This window comes from Gekko japonicus, unplaced genomic scaffold (genome assembly GCF_001447785.1).
Source record: "Gekko japonicus isolate JY-2015 unplaced genomic scaffold, Gekko_japonicus_V1.1 scaffold1739, whole genome shotgun sequence".
In the NCBI taxonomy this organism is placed as follows: domain Eukaryota; kingdom Metazoa; phylum Chordata; class Lepidosauria; order Squamata; family Gekkonidae; genus Gekko; species Gekko japonicus.
Window position 1 is genome coordinate 238,100 of NW_015166473.1, and position 12,320 is coordinate 250,419.

Genomic DNA, 12,320 nt, shown 5'->3' on the forward strand with positions numbered 1-12,320 from the left:
GAAATCAGTGTTCCCTCTAAGCTGAGTTAGTGTGAGCTAGCTCACACTAACTCAGCTTAGAGGGAACACTGCTTGAAATACATACACACAAGTATACATGTATCAGAAGGAGGAGGAAGAAAAGGAGATTAGATTGATACCCAGCCCTCCACTTGGACTCCCAGAGCGGCCTGCAATCTCCTTCCCTTCCTCATCCCACAAGAGATACCCTGTGAGGTAGGTGGGGATGAGAGAGCTCTGAGAGATTGAGGGGGGACATTTAAATATTTGAAAGGCTGTCATTTGGAGGAGGGCAAGGAGCGGTTCCAGTTGGCAGCAGAGGACAGGTCCCGAAGCAGCGGGTTTAAATTACATGCAGAAAGGTATCGGCTGGGTATTAGGAAAAAGTTTTTCACAGTCAAGAGTAGTTCAAAGGTGGAATCAGCAGCCTAGGGAGCTTTCAAGAAGAGGTTGGATGGATATTTGTCAGAGATGCTTTAGGCTGGTCCTGCATTGGGCAGGGGGTTGGGCTAGAGGGTCTGTATGGCCCCTTCCCAACTCTATGATTCTATGAACTGTGACTGATCCAAGGTCACCCAGCTGGCTGCACGTGGAGAAGTGGGGACTGGAACCCGGTTCTCCAGATTAGAGTCTGCCACGCTCAAACACTACACCAAACTGTAAGCATGCACAGAAAAGCTTATACCCAGAAAGGGCTCTTTTTGTAGCAGGAACTCCTTTGCATATTAGGCCACACCCCCTAATGTAGCCAATCCTCCAAGAGCTTACAGAGCTCTTCTTACAGGAGCTACTGTAAGCTCTTGGAGGATTGGCTATATTAGGGGTGTGTCGCTTAAAATGCAAATGAGTACCTGCTACAAAAAGAGCCCTGCGCGGCGGCCAGAATAAAACTTTGCTGATCTTAAAGGTGCCAGTGGACTCCGACTTTGTTCTGCTGCTTCAGACCAATATGGCTACCCGCCTGAACTATGTTGATTTCCTTAGAGACCTCTTCTTCAATACAGCGAGGGCTAGAAACTTGCCCCCACTCTTCTAAAACTGAGCCTCTTAGGATTGGTTTACCACCACCAGCCCTTGCCTTAAGGCAGAGGAATACTGAGGATTTGCCGTAGTGTGCAGGGTTCCAGATTGGCTGCATCGTGCTGGCCGAATCAAGTTCCCTTTGCTGCTGCGGAGTATGCGAATCCATGCACGCCAGGCCTAGAAGGCAAAGTCTCTGCACGGCTAGCAGGCATGCAGCGTCTGTGTGCATGTGTCTGCGTCCATAAATGCTGGTATAAGGAAGCCGCTGCAGAACCTACGTGCAAACTGTTGCAAGGAAAGGTGCCTTCCCTGGGTGCTCCCATCGTCGGAGGTTCGATGGGTAAGGGCTTTCTCATCAATGGCACTGAAATAATGGAATCCTCTTCCCAGTGTTCCCTCTTAGCTGATTTAGTGTGAGCCAGCTCACAGTTTTTTAGCCTCCGGCTCACACATTTTTGTCTCAGCTCAGGAAGGATGGCTCCAGAGCAAACTAATTTAGCCAGTAGCCAAATTGCTTGCTCACAACTTTAATGCCAGTAGCTCACAAAGCGGAATTTTTGCTCACAAGACTCCACAGCTTAGAGGGATCGTTGATCAAGATGGGCAGCTGTGTTAGTTTGTCTGCAGCAGAAGAAAAGGGCAAGAGTCCAGGAACACCTTAAAGACTAACAACGTTTGTGGCAGGGAACGAGTCACTGCTCGGAAAAACTCACGCCCTGCCAAAAAAATTTTTTGTTAGCCTTTTAAGGTGCTACTTGACTCTTGGGAGCGCTTTCACACACGCACACTAAAAAACGTACTTTCAATCCACTTTGCAACTGGATTTCACTGGGTGAAGTGGCAAAATCCACCTGCAAACGGTCACTGAAGTGGACTGAAATGGCATTATTTAGCCTGTGTTAAAGTGCCCCTGGCTCTTTTCTCCCCAGGCAGATCCACCCGTTTCCCTCAATCACTGTCTTCCATCATCAAGACTCTTCTGTAAGAGTATGAATTTAATTTGTGTATAAGAAACAAGAAATTTGATATTTTTCTTTTGAATAGAAGGTCCTACCATGAAATATCAGAATCTTAAATTAGTATGGTTTTTTGAGACCCTAAATGAATAAAAAATTGAAGAAGCTTTGAAAGGGTAAATTTATAGAAAAGAGGATCCTATCCAATCTTGCTTTTTGTGGCCAGATTATAATTCTGGATTATTAGGTAAAGGTAAAGCCAGTCGAGTCTGACTCTAGGGTTGCGGTGCTCATCTCCATTTCAAAACCGAAGAGCCAGAGCTGTCCGAAGACGTTTCCGTGGTCATGTGGCCGGCATGACTAAACACCAAGGCGCACGGAACGCTGTTAACTTCCCACCCAAGTGGTACCTATTTATCTACTTGCAGGAGCTGGAACTAGAGACGGGAGCTCACTCCGTCATGCGGCACACTCGGGTCTTGAACTGCTGAACTACCGACCTTCCACAGCCTGCAGTTCAGTGTCTTAACCACTTGAGCCACCGCAGCTCTGGAGTATTATATAGAATTTAAAGTATTTATGTAATTATTTCCTGAAGTTATTGTGTTAAGAGGAAGGAAAACATGTAAGAGATAAGTATTGTTGGAATATTATGTTTGTTTGATTGTTTTGGAGAACCCAATAAAGAGATTAAAACAAACAAACAAACTCTTCTGTTTCCTTTGGACATTTCCCTCCTGCCAGTGTACGAGTTTTGTTCAACTGGTTATATGTTGGTGTGATTGCTTCTGTGTTTTGTTCAACTGTTGCTGTTAGTCATTTTTATGACATGTGGTTCCGAACGTTTGCTGAAATGTTTTTCACGGCTTGTGAATGGTGGCTGCTGCCGTTTATGGATAACGATGATCACTAGCACTTTATCATGGTTTTAGAATCGTCTTACTCATAACTTATGTTTTTAATGTAATTATCTTTTTTTGTAAGCCGCCCTGAGCCGGCTTGGGCTGGGAGGGCAAGGTTCAAATAAATTAATTCCTTGGAGAACCTAAGTTAGGTGGAATTATATATATATATATATATTGCTTTATATATATATAAAGATAAATAAATACACGAGACGTCCAGATGTATACTCACTATACTGCTGCAGCTTCTCTGTGTACTCCGAGTCTGCACTGTTTTGCTGTTTCCTGCTCAATGACAAAGGGGGAAAAGATTATAAAAAGCACAATATTATTCTTCCTCCCTGCCCCACCCGCCGGCCATCTTGGCATCAAGACCTGGGCACTGAAACACTCTACAACAGGGGTCCCCAACCTCTTCGAGCCCGGGGACACCTTTGGGATTCTGACATGGTGTGGTGGGCGTGGCCACAAAATGGCTGCCACGGGAGGCGGAGTCAGCCACAAAATGGCAGCTGCCAAAGCAACGTTTTTAAACTCTGCACAGCCATCAAAAACCTTGCTGGGCAAAGGAAGACGACATTGGATTTATACCCTGCCCTTCACTACCCAAAGGAGTCTCAGAGTGGCTTACAATCTCCTTTCCCTTCCCCTCCCCACAACCGACACCCCGTGAGGTAGGTGGGGCTGAGAGAGCTCTTTCCAGAACTGCCCTCGAGAGAACAGCTCTGAAAGAACTTGTAACTGACCCAAGGTCACACCAGCAGCTGCAGGTGGAGGAGTGGGGAAATCAAACCCGGTTCTCCCAGATTAGAGTCCACCCACCTTGTAAGGACACTTTACTCGTGGGCACCCTGTTGGGGACCCCTGCTCTACTCCGCTGAACCCCCCACCCCCTCCGCTCAATGTTTATTTTAAAAGGCAAAATTCAAATTCCAAAAAGCTAGTTTCCCTCCCACGGGTTCGGTGTGTTTCTCCCACCCTATCCTGCCCTACGTGACCCCCCACGTCCCCACACCCTTCCAGTTCTGGCTGTTATCCACGCACATCCATGGGGCGGGCATGGATCACTGCTGGAGATTGCTGGATGAACCCAAGGCAATACCAATTTGCAGAGCTGGGCAGGGAGAGACGGCCCTAAGCTTGACGCATCCCCCTGAAACAAACCACCTCCCTGAAGGGAGCTCAGGCTCCAAGACAGTACCTGAAACAGACGATGGCGATCACCACCACGGCTATCACAAAGACAAGACCGGCAGTGGCCGACCCTACAATAAGAGGCAGTTCTTGGAAGCTCTTGCTGCTGGACCCTATTAGGAGAGGGAGAAGAAGCAGGCAGAATGTTAGGAGGTGAGGAGAGCAAGCAACAATGAAGAATTATCATATGGCACTGTGTGTAGAATAGCCGGGAGATCCTAAGATTGTCTGGCAGCCAGATGTTCTAGCTCTTTAGCATTATGCAACACGAGGTGGCGAGCTGGACTTGTTTTTGAGGCAAGAGATGTTTCAGAGGCGGCTTGCCACTGCCTGCCTCGGCGTCGCAGCCCTGGTATTCCTTGGAGGTCACCTGGCTACTAGCCAAGGCCAATCCTGCTTAGCTTCTGAGATCTGACGGGACCGGGCTAGTCTGGGCTATGTAGGTCAGGGCGGAGAGCAGAAAGAAAGATGGGGGCAGAGAGAGCGAAAAGGAGAGGGCAGCCGACTCCTACCATTCTCCACCGGTGTCCTAAACTCCATCGGGTGGCTATACTGGCCATAGCCAGCCACCGTGCGCGCCCGGGCCTGCACCATGTAGACAGCGTTCGGCTTCAGACCTTCCAACCGCACCAGGTTCTTCTGGCTCGTGACGGTGTTAGCAATGCCGTCGCTCTGGTCCTGCTGCAGGAAGAAAGGAAAGGGGTGTGTGTGTGTCAGGGGAGAATCCAGCCTTCCCCTCCCGTTTTCAGGATACTAGCGCTCACCAGTGTTCCCTCTCAGCTGAGTTAGTGTGAGCTAGCTCACAGTTTTTTAGCCTCCCGCTCACACATTTTTGTCCTAGCTCAGGAAGGAGGGCTCCAGAGCAAACTAGTTTATGCAGTAGCCGAATTGCTCGCTCGCAACTTTAAGGCCAGTAGCTCACAAAGCAGAATTTTTGCTCACAAGACTCCACAGTTTAGAGGGAGCATTGACGCTCACCCTAACCCAAGAGAATGGTTTTAGATATGGCCAACGGAGGTGGAAGTTCCTGCTAGGGAAGGCACCCCAGTTCTTCTCTCCTCCCTTTTCTGGTTACTGCCGCCAGGGTGGGGAGATGCTATCAGTCAGGGGTCATTTCCTGCAGGAGCGCACAGGAGCGGAGCTCCGGCAGCAAAGAGCCCAGGAGGCGGGCACATGCAGCAAGCCCCACCCCCTGCTCCCAGCAGCCCTCAGTCAGAGCAAGAAGCAGCCAGGTAAGCTGCAGAGCTCTCCCTGCCCCCTGGCCCAAAACAGTCCAGTGGCACCTTTAAGACCAAGTTTTATTCAGGTACAAGCTCTCCCTCCTCTGTGAGGACAGATCTGCATGTCCCCCCCCCCCAAATAGCTAGCAATCAAAAACAGTCCAGTGGAGCCTGAGCGGTGGGTGTTGTCTTCTGACACACTTCCGGTGATGTCAGGGTGTGTGGCATATGCAAATGAGTTATGCTAATGAGTTATGCTAATGAGCTCCTGCACCTCCTTTTCTGCGAAATGACCCCTGCTATCATGGAAGGGCAAACTGTGGCCCACACACACAGAAAAATTCTGGGTGGAGAACACATGGTGGTGGTGGGATTGCTGTCAAGTTGCGGCTGACTTATGACAAACCCTCAAGGCCAGAGGCATGACGTAGGCTAGGCTGAAAATACTCGAAGGTCTCACGGGCACCCAAGCGAGCTCCCTGGCAGAATGGGGATTGGAACCCAGGCACCTCCGGGGTGGTGGCGAGTGACTCTGTAACCGCTACCCTGCAGTGGTCGGTGGCCTTTACCTTCTCAAAGTACTTGATCTCGTAGTCCAGGATGATTCCGTTGGGCTGTTTTGGGGGCTCCCAGGACAGGGTCATGCTGCTCCCCGTGCTTCCGTGCAGGTGCATCGTGGGAACCGCCGAGGGGGCTGCCGAACAGGAGAAAAGAAGGGAGAAAACACGTCAGCTTCTCGACACATTTCGGCGAGAATAAAAGCCACGTATCTAGTAACCATTCAACCCGGGCACGTGGATTTCAAAGAGCTGAAATCCGACCTGGGCTCACTCGGAAACACGAAAAAAACCGTTCTGTGGAATCAGTCGATTTCTTTTTAAAGAACACAGGCCATGGAAAGGAGACCCCAGCTGGGCGATCTGCTCCCTCGGAGCAGTAAGTTTTCTTCTTATCCCTGAACACTTTAAGCAAGAATAACCCGTATATTCTCCGCAACGACGACGGCTAGAATCGCTGCTTTCGCGCACGTTGCATCATGCGCTTTTGACGCATCTTAGCCATCATTTGCAAGTGGATTTTCCTGTTTCGCACAAGAGAATCCAGTTGCAAACGGTTGCTAAAGTGCACTGAAAGTGCATTATCCAACGTGTGGGAAAGCAGCTTTTGTGTCAAAGGAAAGATTAGATTCTCTTCCCCCCACAAGGATGATGCGACAATTACAGGACCACATAGTGAAGGCTCCATTCTGCTTCCTGTGCTTTACATAAGTGATGGACTGTGTACAGGCTGGCACATCAGCATTCCTAACTTCCTCCCATGATCCAATCCTGGCAAAATCATATTTGGGACCAGTGTTCCCTCTAAGCTGAGTTAGTCCGAGCTAGCTCACAATTTTTTAACCTCCAGCTCACACATTTTTGTCTTAGTTCAGGAAGGATGGCTCCAGAGCAAACTAATTTATGCAGTAGCCGAATCGCTTGCTCACAACGTTAATGCCGATAGCTCACAAAGTAGAATTCTTGCTCACAAGACTCCACAGCTTAGAGGGAACATTGTTTGGGACCACTTCATTAAGTCTAAAGTTATCACTTAGCACACGAGTTTGGTGTAACGGTTAAGTGCGCGGACTCTAATCTAGGAAAACTGCGTTTGATTCCCCACGCCTCCACTCGCAGCTGCTGGATGCCCTGGGAAAAGCCGTAGTTTTGATAAGAGCTGTTCTTGAAAAAGAGCAGTTTCTGTCAGAGCTCTCTCAGCCCCGCCTACCTCACAGGGAGTCTGTTGTGGGAAGGGGAAGGGAAAGGAGATTGTAAGCCGCTCTGAGACTTCTTTGGGTAGTGAAGGGCAGGGTATACATCCAATCACTTCTTCTTCAATCTCTCCCCCAGCAAATTTGAAGAAAAAATTTATAGCATCCTGGTATTCACTCGTTAACTATATGGTTAAACCTGACGTAATTCCAGCGAATCCTTTATACAAACCAATTATATACTTTTGAAACTTGAACCTGAAACATTATTTGGCTTAGGTCTCAGATAATATCTGAAGTTACTTTCAGAACACTGATTTAAAATTTGCCTGCAAAGATATGTCTTTATTATACGATGGTTGCCTTAAGAGATGTTTCGTAGTGTGTAATACAGTCCTCTGGCGTCTTCAGCCTGAGCATTAACATTTTTGCTAACCTATTTTTGTACTTCATCTGCAGACATCTATTGTACTTACCTCGTATTGTTATTAAATTCTTAAATAAAAAATATAATTTTTTAAAAAATACATCCAAGATTCTTGGCCCGTCGTCAATCCACAGGACACTTCCAGGAGAAGACATTGCTTTGGCGCCCCTTGGCAGAGAGGTGTGCCACATTCCTTCTACGACACACTCACCTGCCTGGTTGGTGGTGATGTTGACCGATGCAAAGTGGGGATTCTGAGGGTTCTTGCTGGAGACGCCATTCACGGCCTGGATCTCAAAGGTGTATTGCGTGTGGGCCATGAGGTTGCTGATGTATATCCGCCTCTCGGTCAGGCCGAGCTGGCGGGGGACGAACTCCACGTTGTCGTCGCAGCGCATGCACAGCCGGCGTTCCACGCTGCACTTCTTGCAGATGACGTTGTAAAGCAGGTCGTCCCGGCCGCCCGAGTCCCGCGGCTCGCTCCATTCCAGCACCAGAGAGGTCTCGTTCACATTGGAAATGACACTGCGTGGCGATGTCGGGACGCCTGAAATGGGATATGCCCATTAAAACAGCTCACGGCACCCCAGCAGAGCCATTTTTACCCATTTCGGACTCAAAACTTTCAAAAACAATTATTTTACACATGATGGAGGGGGGGATGCGCTGTCAAGTGGCAGCTGGCTTATGGCGACTCCGCAGGGTTTTCGAGCCAGAGATGAACAGAGGTGGTTTGCCCTTGCCTGCCTCTGCACAGCACCCCTGGACTTTTCTTGGTGGTCTCCCGCCCAAGGACTGACTGTGGCTGACGTCGCTTAGCTTCTGAGATCTGATGAGATCAGGCTAGCTTCTGCCATACGGGTCAGGGCTTATACTGATACAAAGGTCAGGGCTTATATATAAGAACATAAGAGAAGCCAATGCTGGATCAGGCCAATGGCCCATCCAGTCCAACACTCTGTGTCACACAGTGGCCAAAAATACCAGGCGCCATCAGGAGGTCCAGCAGTGGGGCCAGGACACTAGAAGCCCTCCCCCTGTTGCTCCAAGCACCAAGAATACAGTGCATCACCTGCCCCAACCTGTGAGTTCCTATCTATACCTTGTGGCTAATAGCCACTGATGGGCCTCTGCTCGATATGTTTATCCAATTCCCTCTTGAAGCCGTCCATGCTTGTAGCCGCCACCACCTCCTGTGGCAGTGAATTCCATGTGTTGAACACTCTTTGGGTGAAGAAGGACTTCCTTTTATTTACATAACAACTGATACAAAATGAGGAGCTACTTACATTGCCAAATCTAATTAAAAACAGACCAGTGTACACATCTGCACTTCTTTTTTTTTTTTACTTGCAAATAATCCTTTCAACAAAACATAATAGCGGAATCCGATATGCTTCCCCAGCCTTTAATTTCTTAACCAGAGCAGTATGCCTAAATCCATGATCTCCCAAATTTTCCTTAACCAATCTAGGTTGCTTGTATCTGAAGAAGTGTGCATGCACACAAAAGCTTATATCTTGAATAAAACTTGGTTGGTCTTAAAGGAGAAGACCCTGATGCTGGGAAAGACTGAAGGTCAAAGAAGACGGGGACGGCAAAGGATGAGATGGTTAGACAGTGTCATAGATGCAACGAACATGAAATTGAGCAAACTTCAGAGGACGGCGGAAGACAGGAGGGCCTGGCGTGATCTGGTCCATGGGGTTGCGAAGAGTCAGACTCGACTGCGCGACTGAACAACAACAGGTGCCACTGGACTCGAACTTGGTTCTGTTGCTGCAGACCAACACAGCTACCCACCTGGATTGAGGTTGCTTGGAAGAGAGATGCTTTTGTTGTCCCCCTATCCCACCCCCCTCGTATCTCAATGTTCCAAATTATATTCACGGCATTTCACATGCATTTGTCACGGTAGTTCTTTTAAATACTTTGTAAGGGTCAAGAAAGGGGTAACGTATTTAGAGTAGCGGGAGTGATAGGGAAGCAGGCTTTCAGTACAAAATGTACCTTTTGTTTGTCCTGGCATGAGCTCTAAAAAAACTGGTTCTCCGAGTTTGCAATGTAAGTTCGAATGACAGAAGAGTTGGCCGTGGAGGATACTAATTGGCTAGTGTCCGCGCCGCCAACGACAAACGTCAACACCAATCCCTGAAGCAGTTTTGCAATTATATTTTTTTAAAAGTTTGCTCGCTCACAGGTCAGCCTCTTTGAGGCTGTATTGGATACGAATTCATATATCCCATTCAGGTGACGTTTTGTATGGACTAGTGGTAAAAGTAGCCCAGTTTCAACACACAGGCAGGCAGGCAGGCCCATAGCCAGAACATTTTTATTGGGGGGGGGAGGGCAAATGAGTACAGTCGTGGTGAGCATATCGAGCGGAGTGCTGGGCGACCATCTTTCGGGTATGTTGTAGGGCTATCTTCCGGCTATGCTCCTTCAGAGTGCAGGGGGTTGGACTAGATGACCTGCAAGGTCCCTTCCAACTCTAACATTCTATGATTCTAAGGACCTTGGTGCAGTACTTTATTATGAATGAGCTACAATGTAGTGCAACGTCTCTACAAGGGATCGTTCTACAAAGAAGGTTAGACGATAATCCTTTGAGTTTAAGACCAAATATCCCCTTCCTTTATTTACACATGACGAATAGGGCCTCGTAAATAAATGCATGAAGATCCCCACCTCCATAACGGTCCCACGTCCACTTTCCTGGGTTCCAGTGTGCCAAATGGGAACCCCACCACCACCACATCACCATTCAAGTGTCTGTTTCCTCCTCTGAGCATGAAACGAGGCTTTGCTAACAAAGATGCTCCCTCTAAGCTGTGGAGTCTCGTGAGCAAAAATTCTACTTTGTGAGCTACTGGCATTACAGTTGTGAGCGAGCCATTTGGCTCCTGCGTAAATTAGTTGGCTCTGGAGCCATTCTTCCTTAGCTAAGACAAAAATGTGTGAGCTGGAGGCTAAAAAAATGTGAGCTAACTCAAACTAACTCAGCTTAGAGGGAACACTGCTCCTCACCTGTGCTAAAATAGAGCCCCCCCCCAAAGCTTCTACCTTAATGTGCTACAGTGCAGCAGATCAGAGGAATCCATGACTGCGCCATGTGCTTCAGGGCACAGCCGGGAAGCAAAGTGCAAAGGGAAAGCCTGGGAGGGAGGCAGGAGGAGTGAAGGAGAACCTCTTCCTCATTGGCAAAGCCTGGGAGGGAGGGAGGGAGGGAGGGAGGGAGGGAGGGAATGCCCTCTCTCATTGGCAAAAGACTTCAGACCGATTTCACAACCCCTAGTTTTGATTGGGGGGCACAGCAAATGATTGGTGGGGCCATGCCCCTTTGTGCACCGCCGTGGCTACGGACCTGCAGGCGAGGCTGGCCCTGGGTTTTATCAGAACAGGTATGGCCAATTCCTGCCTCCTCGGTCATTTGCAATTAACACCTTGTAAGATGGGAGGCCTGTACTGAAGTACTAAGCAGAGAGGGGTGTTTTTCTCAGCAGACTCTCTCTGTGGGGCTCTGTGGGCGAGCAGTCCCTACCCCCTGCACCTGGTGGGAGGAGGAACCTGCAGGCATTTCAAACTGGGACACTGTCATCGCAGTCCAGAACGCTTCCTTTCCTGGTAAAGTGACCGTAAAGCATCGATTATTTATTTATTTGTTTATAAGACTCCCAGCTCTGCTTTTTTTCACCATCAAACTGCAGCTGACTTATGGCAACCCCACGGGATTTTCAAGACGCGAGCCAAACAGAGGTGGTTTGCCACTGCTTGGCTCTGCATCACGACCAGGAGCCCAGTTATTAGCATCTTTGAAGGACATGACTGATTTCCTTTAGAAATGCTGGAGACAGAGCAGAAGAATCTGGTGTCTACACAGAGTGTACAAAAAAGGGTTAAAACACCTTCTCCCCCTCCCTGCACGGCCCAAGACAAATTGAGGCTGCACCAGTCTGCGATTTGCATTTTATAGGTGGACGGAGATGTGTGCTGCACCCCTCTGAACCCTTAAGACACCCTCAAATCAATACTCGTTTGCAGGGCTCTTTTTGTAGCAGGAACTCCTTTGCATATTAGGCGACACACCCCTAATGTAGCCAATCCTCCAAGAGCTTACAGTAGCCCCTGTAAGAAGAGCTCTGTAAGCTCTTGGAGGATTGGCTACATTAGGGGTGTGTCGCCTAATATGCAAATGAGTTTCTGCTACAAAAAGAGCCCTGCTCGTTTGAATAAGAAGAAACAAGGGGCAGGCTTACTGGTGCAGGCGCTGTCAGGGGGGTCGGCGTCTGCCCGGAAGTAGTTGTTCCAGCACGTGCAGAGAGTGGCCGCTTCAGAGCTCGTCCGGCTGTTGGGAGGGCAGGGAGAGCACAGACCTTCCCCTTGCTTGGACTTGAAGGTACCCGGACTGCAGGCTGGAAGACAAAAACAGGAGAGAGACTTTAGTTACCGGAGCGGCGGTGAGCATTCCGAAGAGGCCCGCAGAGGAGAAAGCCACAGGTGGCTCACAAACCCTCACCTGTCAGCCAACCACGGCCACACTGACCTGCTTGTGTGAACACAGACCTGGGATTGCCAGGTCTCCCCCCCCCTCCGGCAGGGGGTGGGGGGAGAGTTGCCAGCTCCAGATTGGAGATTTGGGGGTGGAGCCTGGGGAGGACAGGGACCTCAGTGGGGCACAGTGCCACAGACCCCGCCCTCCGAAGCAGCCATTTTCTCAGTGGGGACTGATCCCTGTTGTCTGGAGAGGAGCTCTAATTCTGGGGGGTCCCCAGGTCCCACCTGGAGGCTGGCAGCCCTATAGATGCCAGTTTGGTGTAGTGGTTAACCGTGCGGACTCTAGTCTGG

At 49.2% G+C, this 12,320-nt stretch overlaps 1 protein-coding gene across 1 annotated transcript in view; it reads right to left on the reverse strand.

The window, feature by feature from the left end:
* EPHB3 (EPH receptor B3) overlaps nucleotides 1-12,320 on the reverse strand; it is an 89,142-nt gene that overhangs the window by 11,524 nt on the left and 65,298 nt on the right. The window contains exons 3-8 of the mRNA XM_015412115.1: nucleotides 11,732-11,887; nucleotides 7,687-8,022; nucleotides 5,868-5,992; nucleotides 4,591-4,759; nucleotides 4,086-4,191; nucleotides 3,117-3,169 (exon numbers count right to left, since the gene is read on the reverse strand). Of these exons, the coding sequence (XP_015267601.1) occupies nucleotides 3,117-3,169; nucleotides 4,086-4,191; nucleotides 4,591-4,759; nucleotides 5,868-5,992; nucleotides 7,687-8,022; nucleotides 11,732-11,887 (945 nt within the window). The remainder of the gene's footprint in view (nucleotides 1-3,116; nucleotides 3,170-4,085; nucleotides 4,192-4,590; nucleotides 4,760-5,867; nucleotides 5,993-7,686; nucleotides 8,023-11,731; nucleotides 11,888-12,320) is intronic.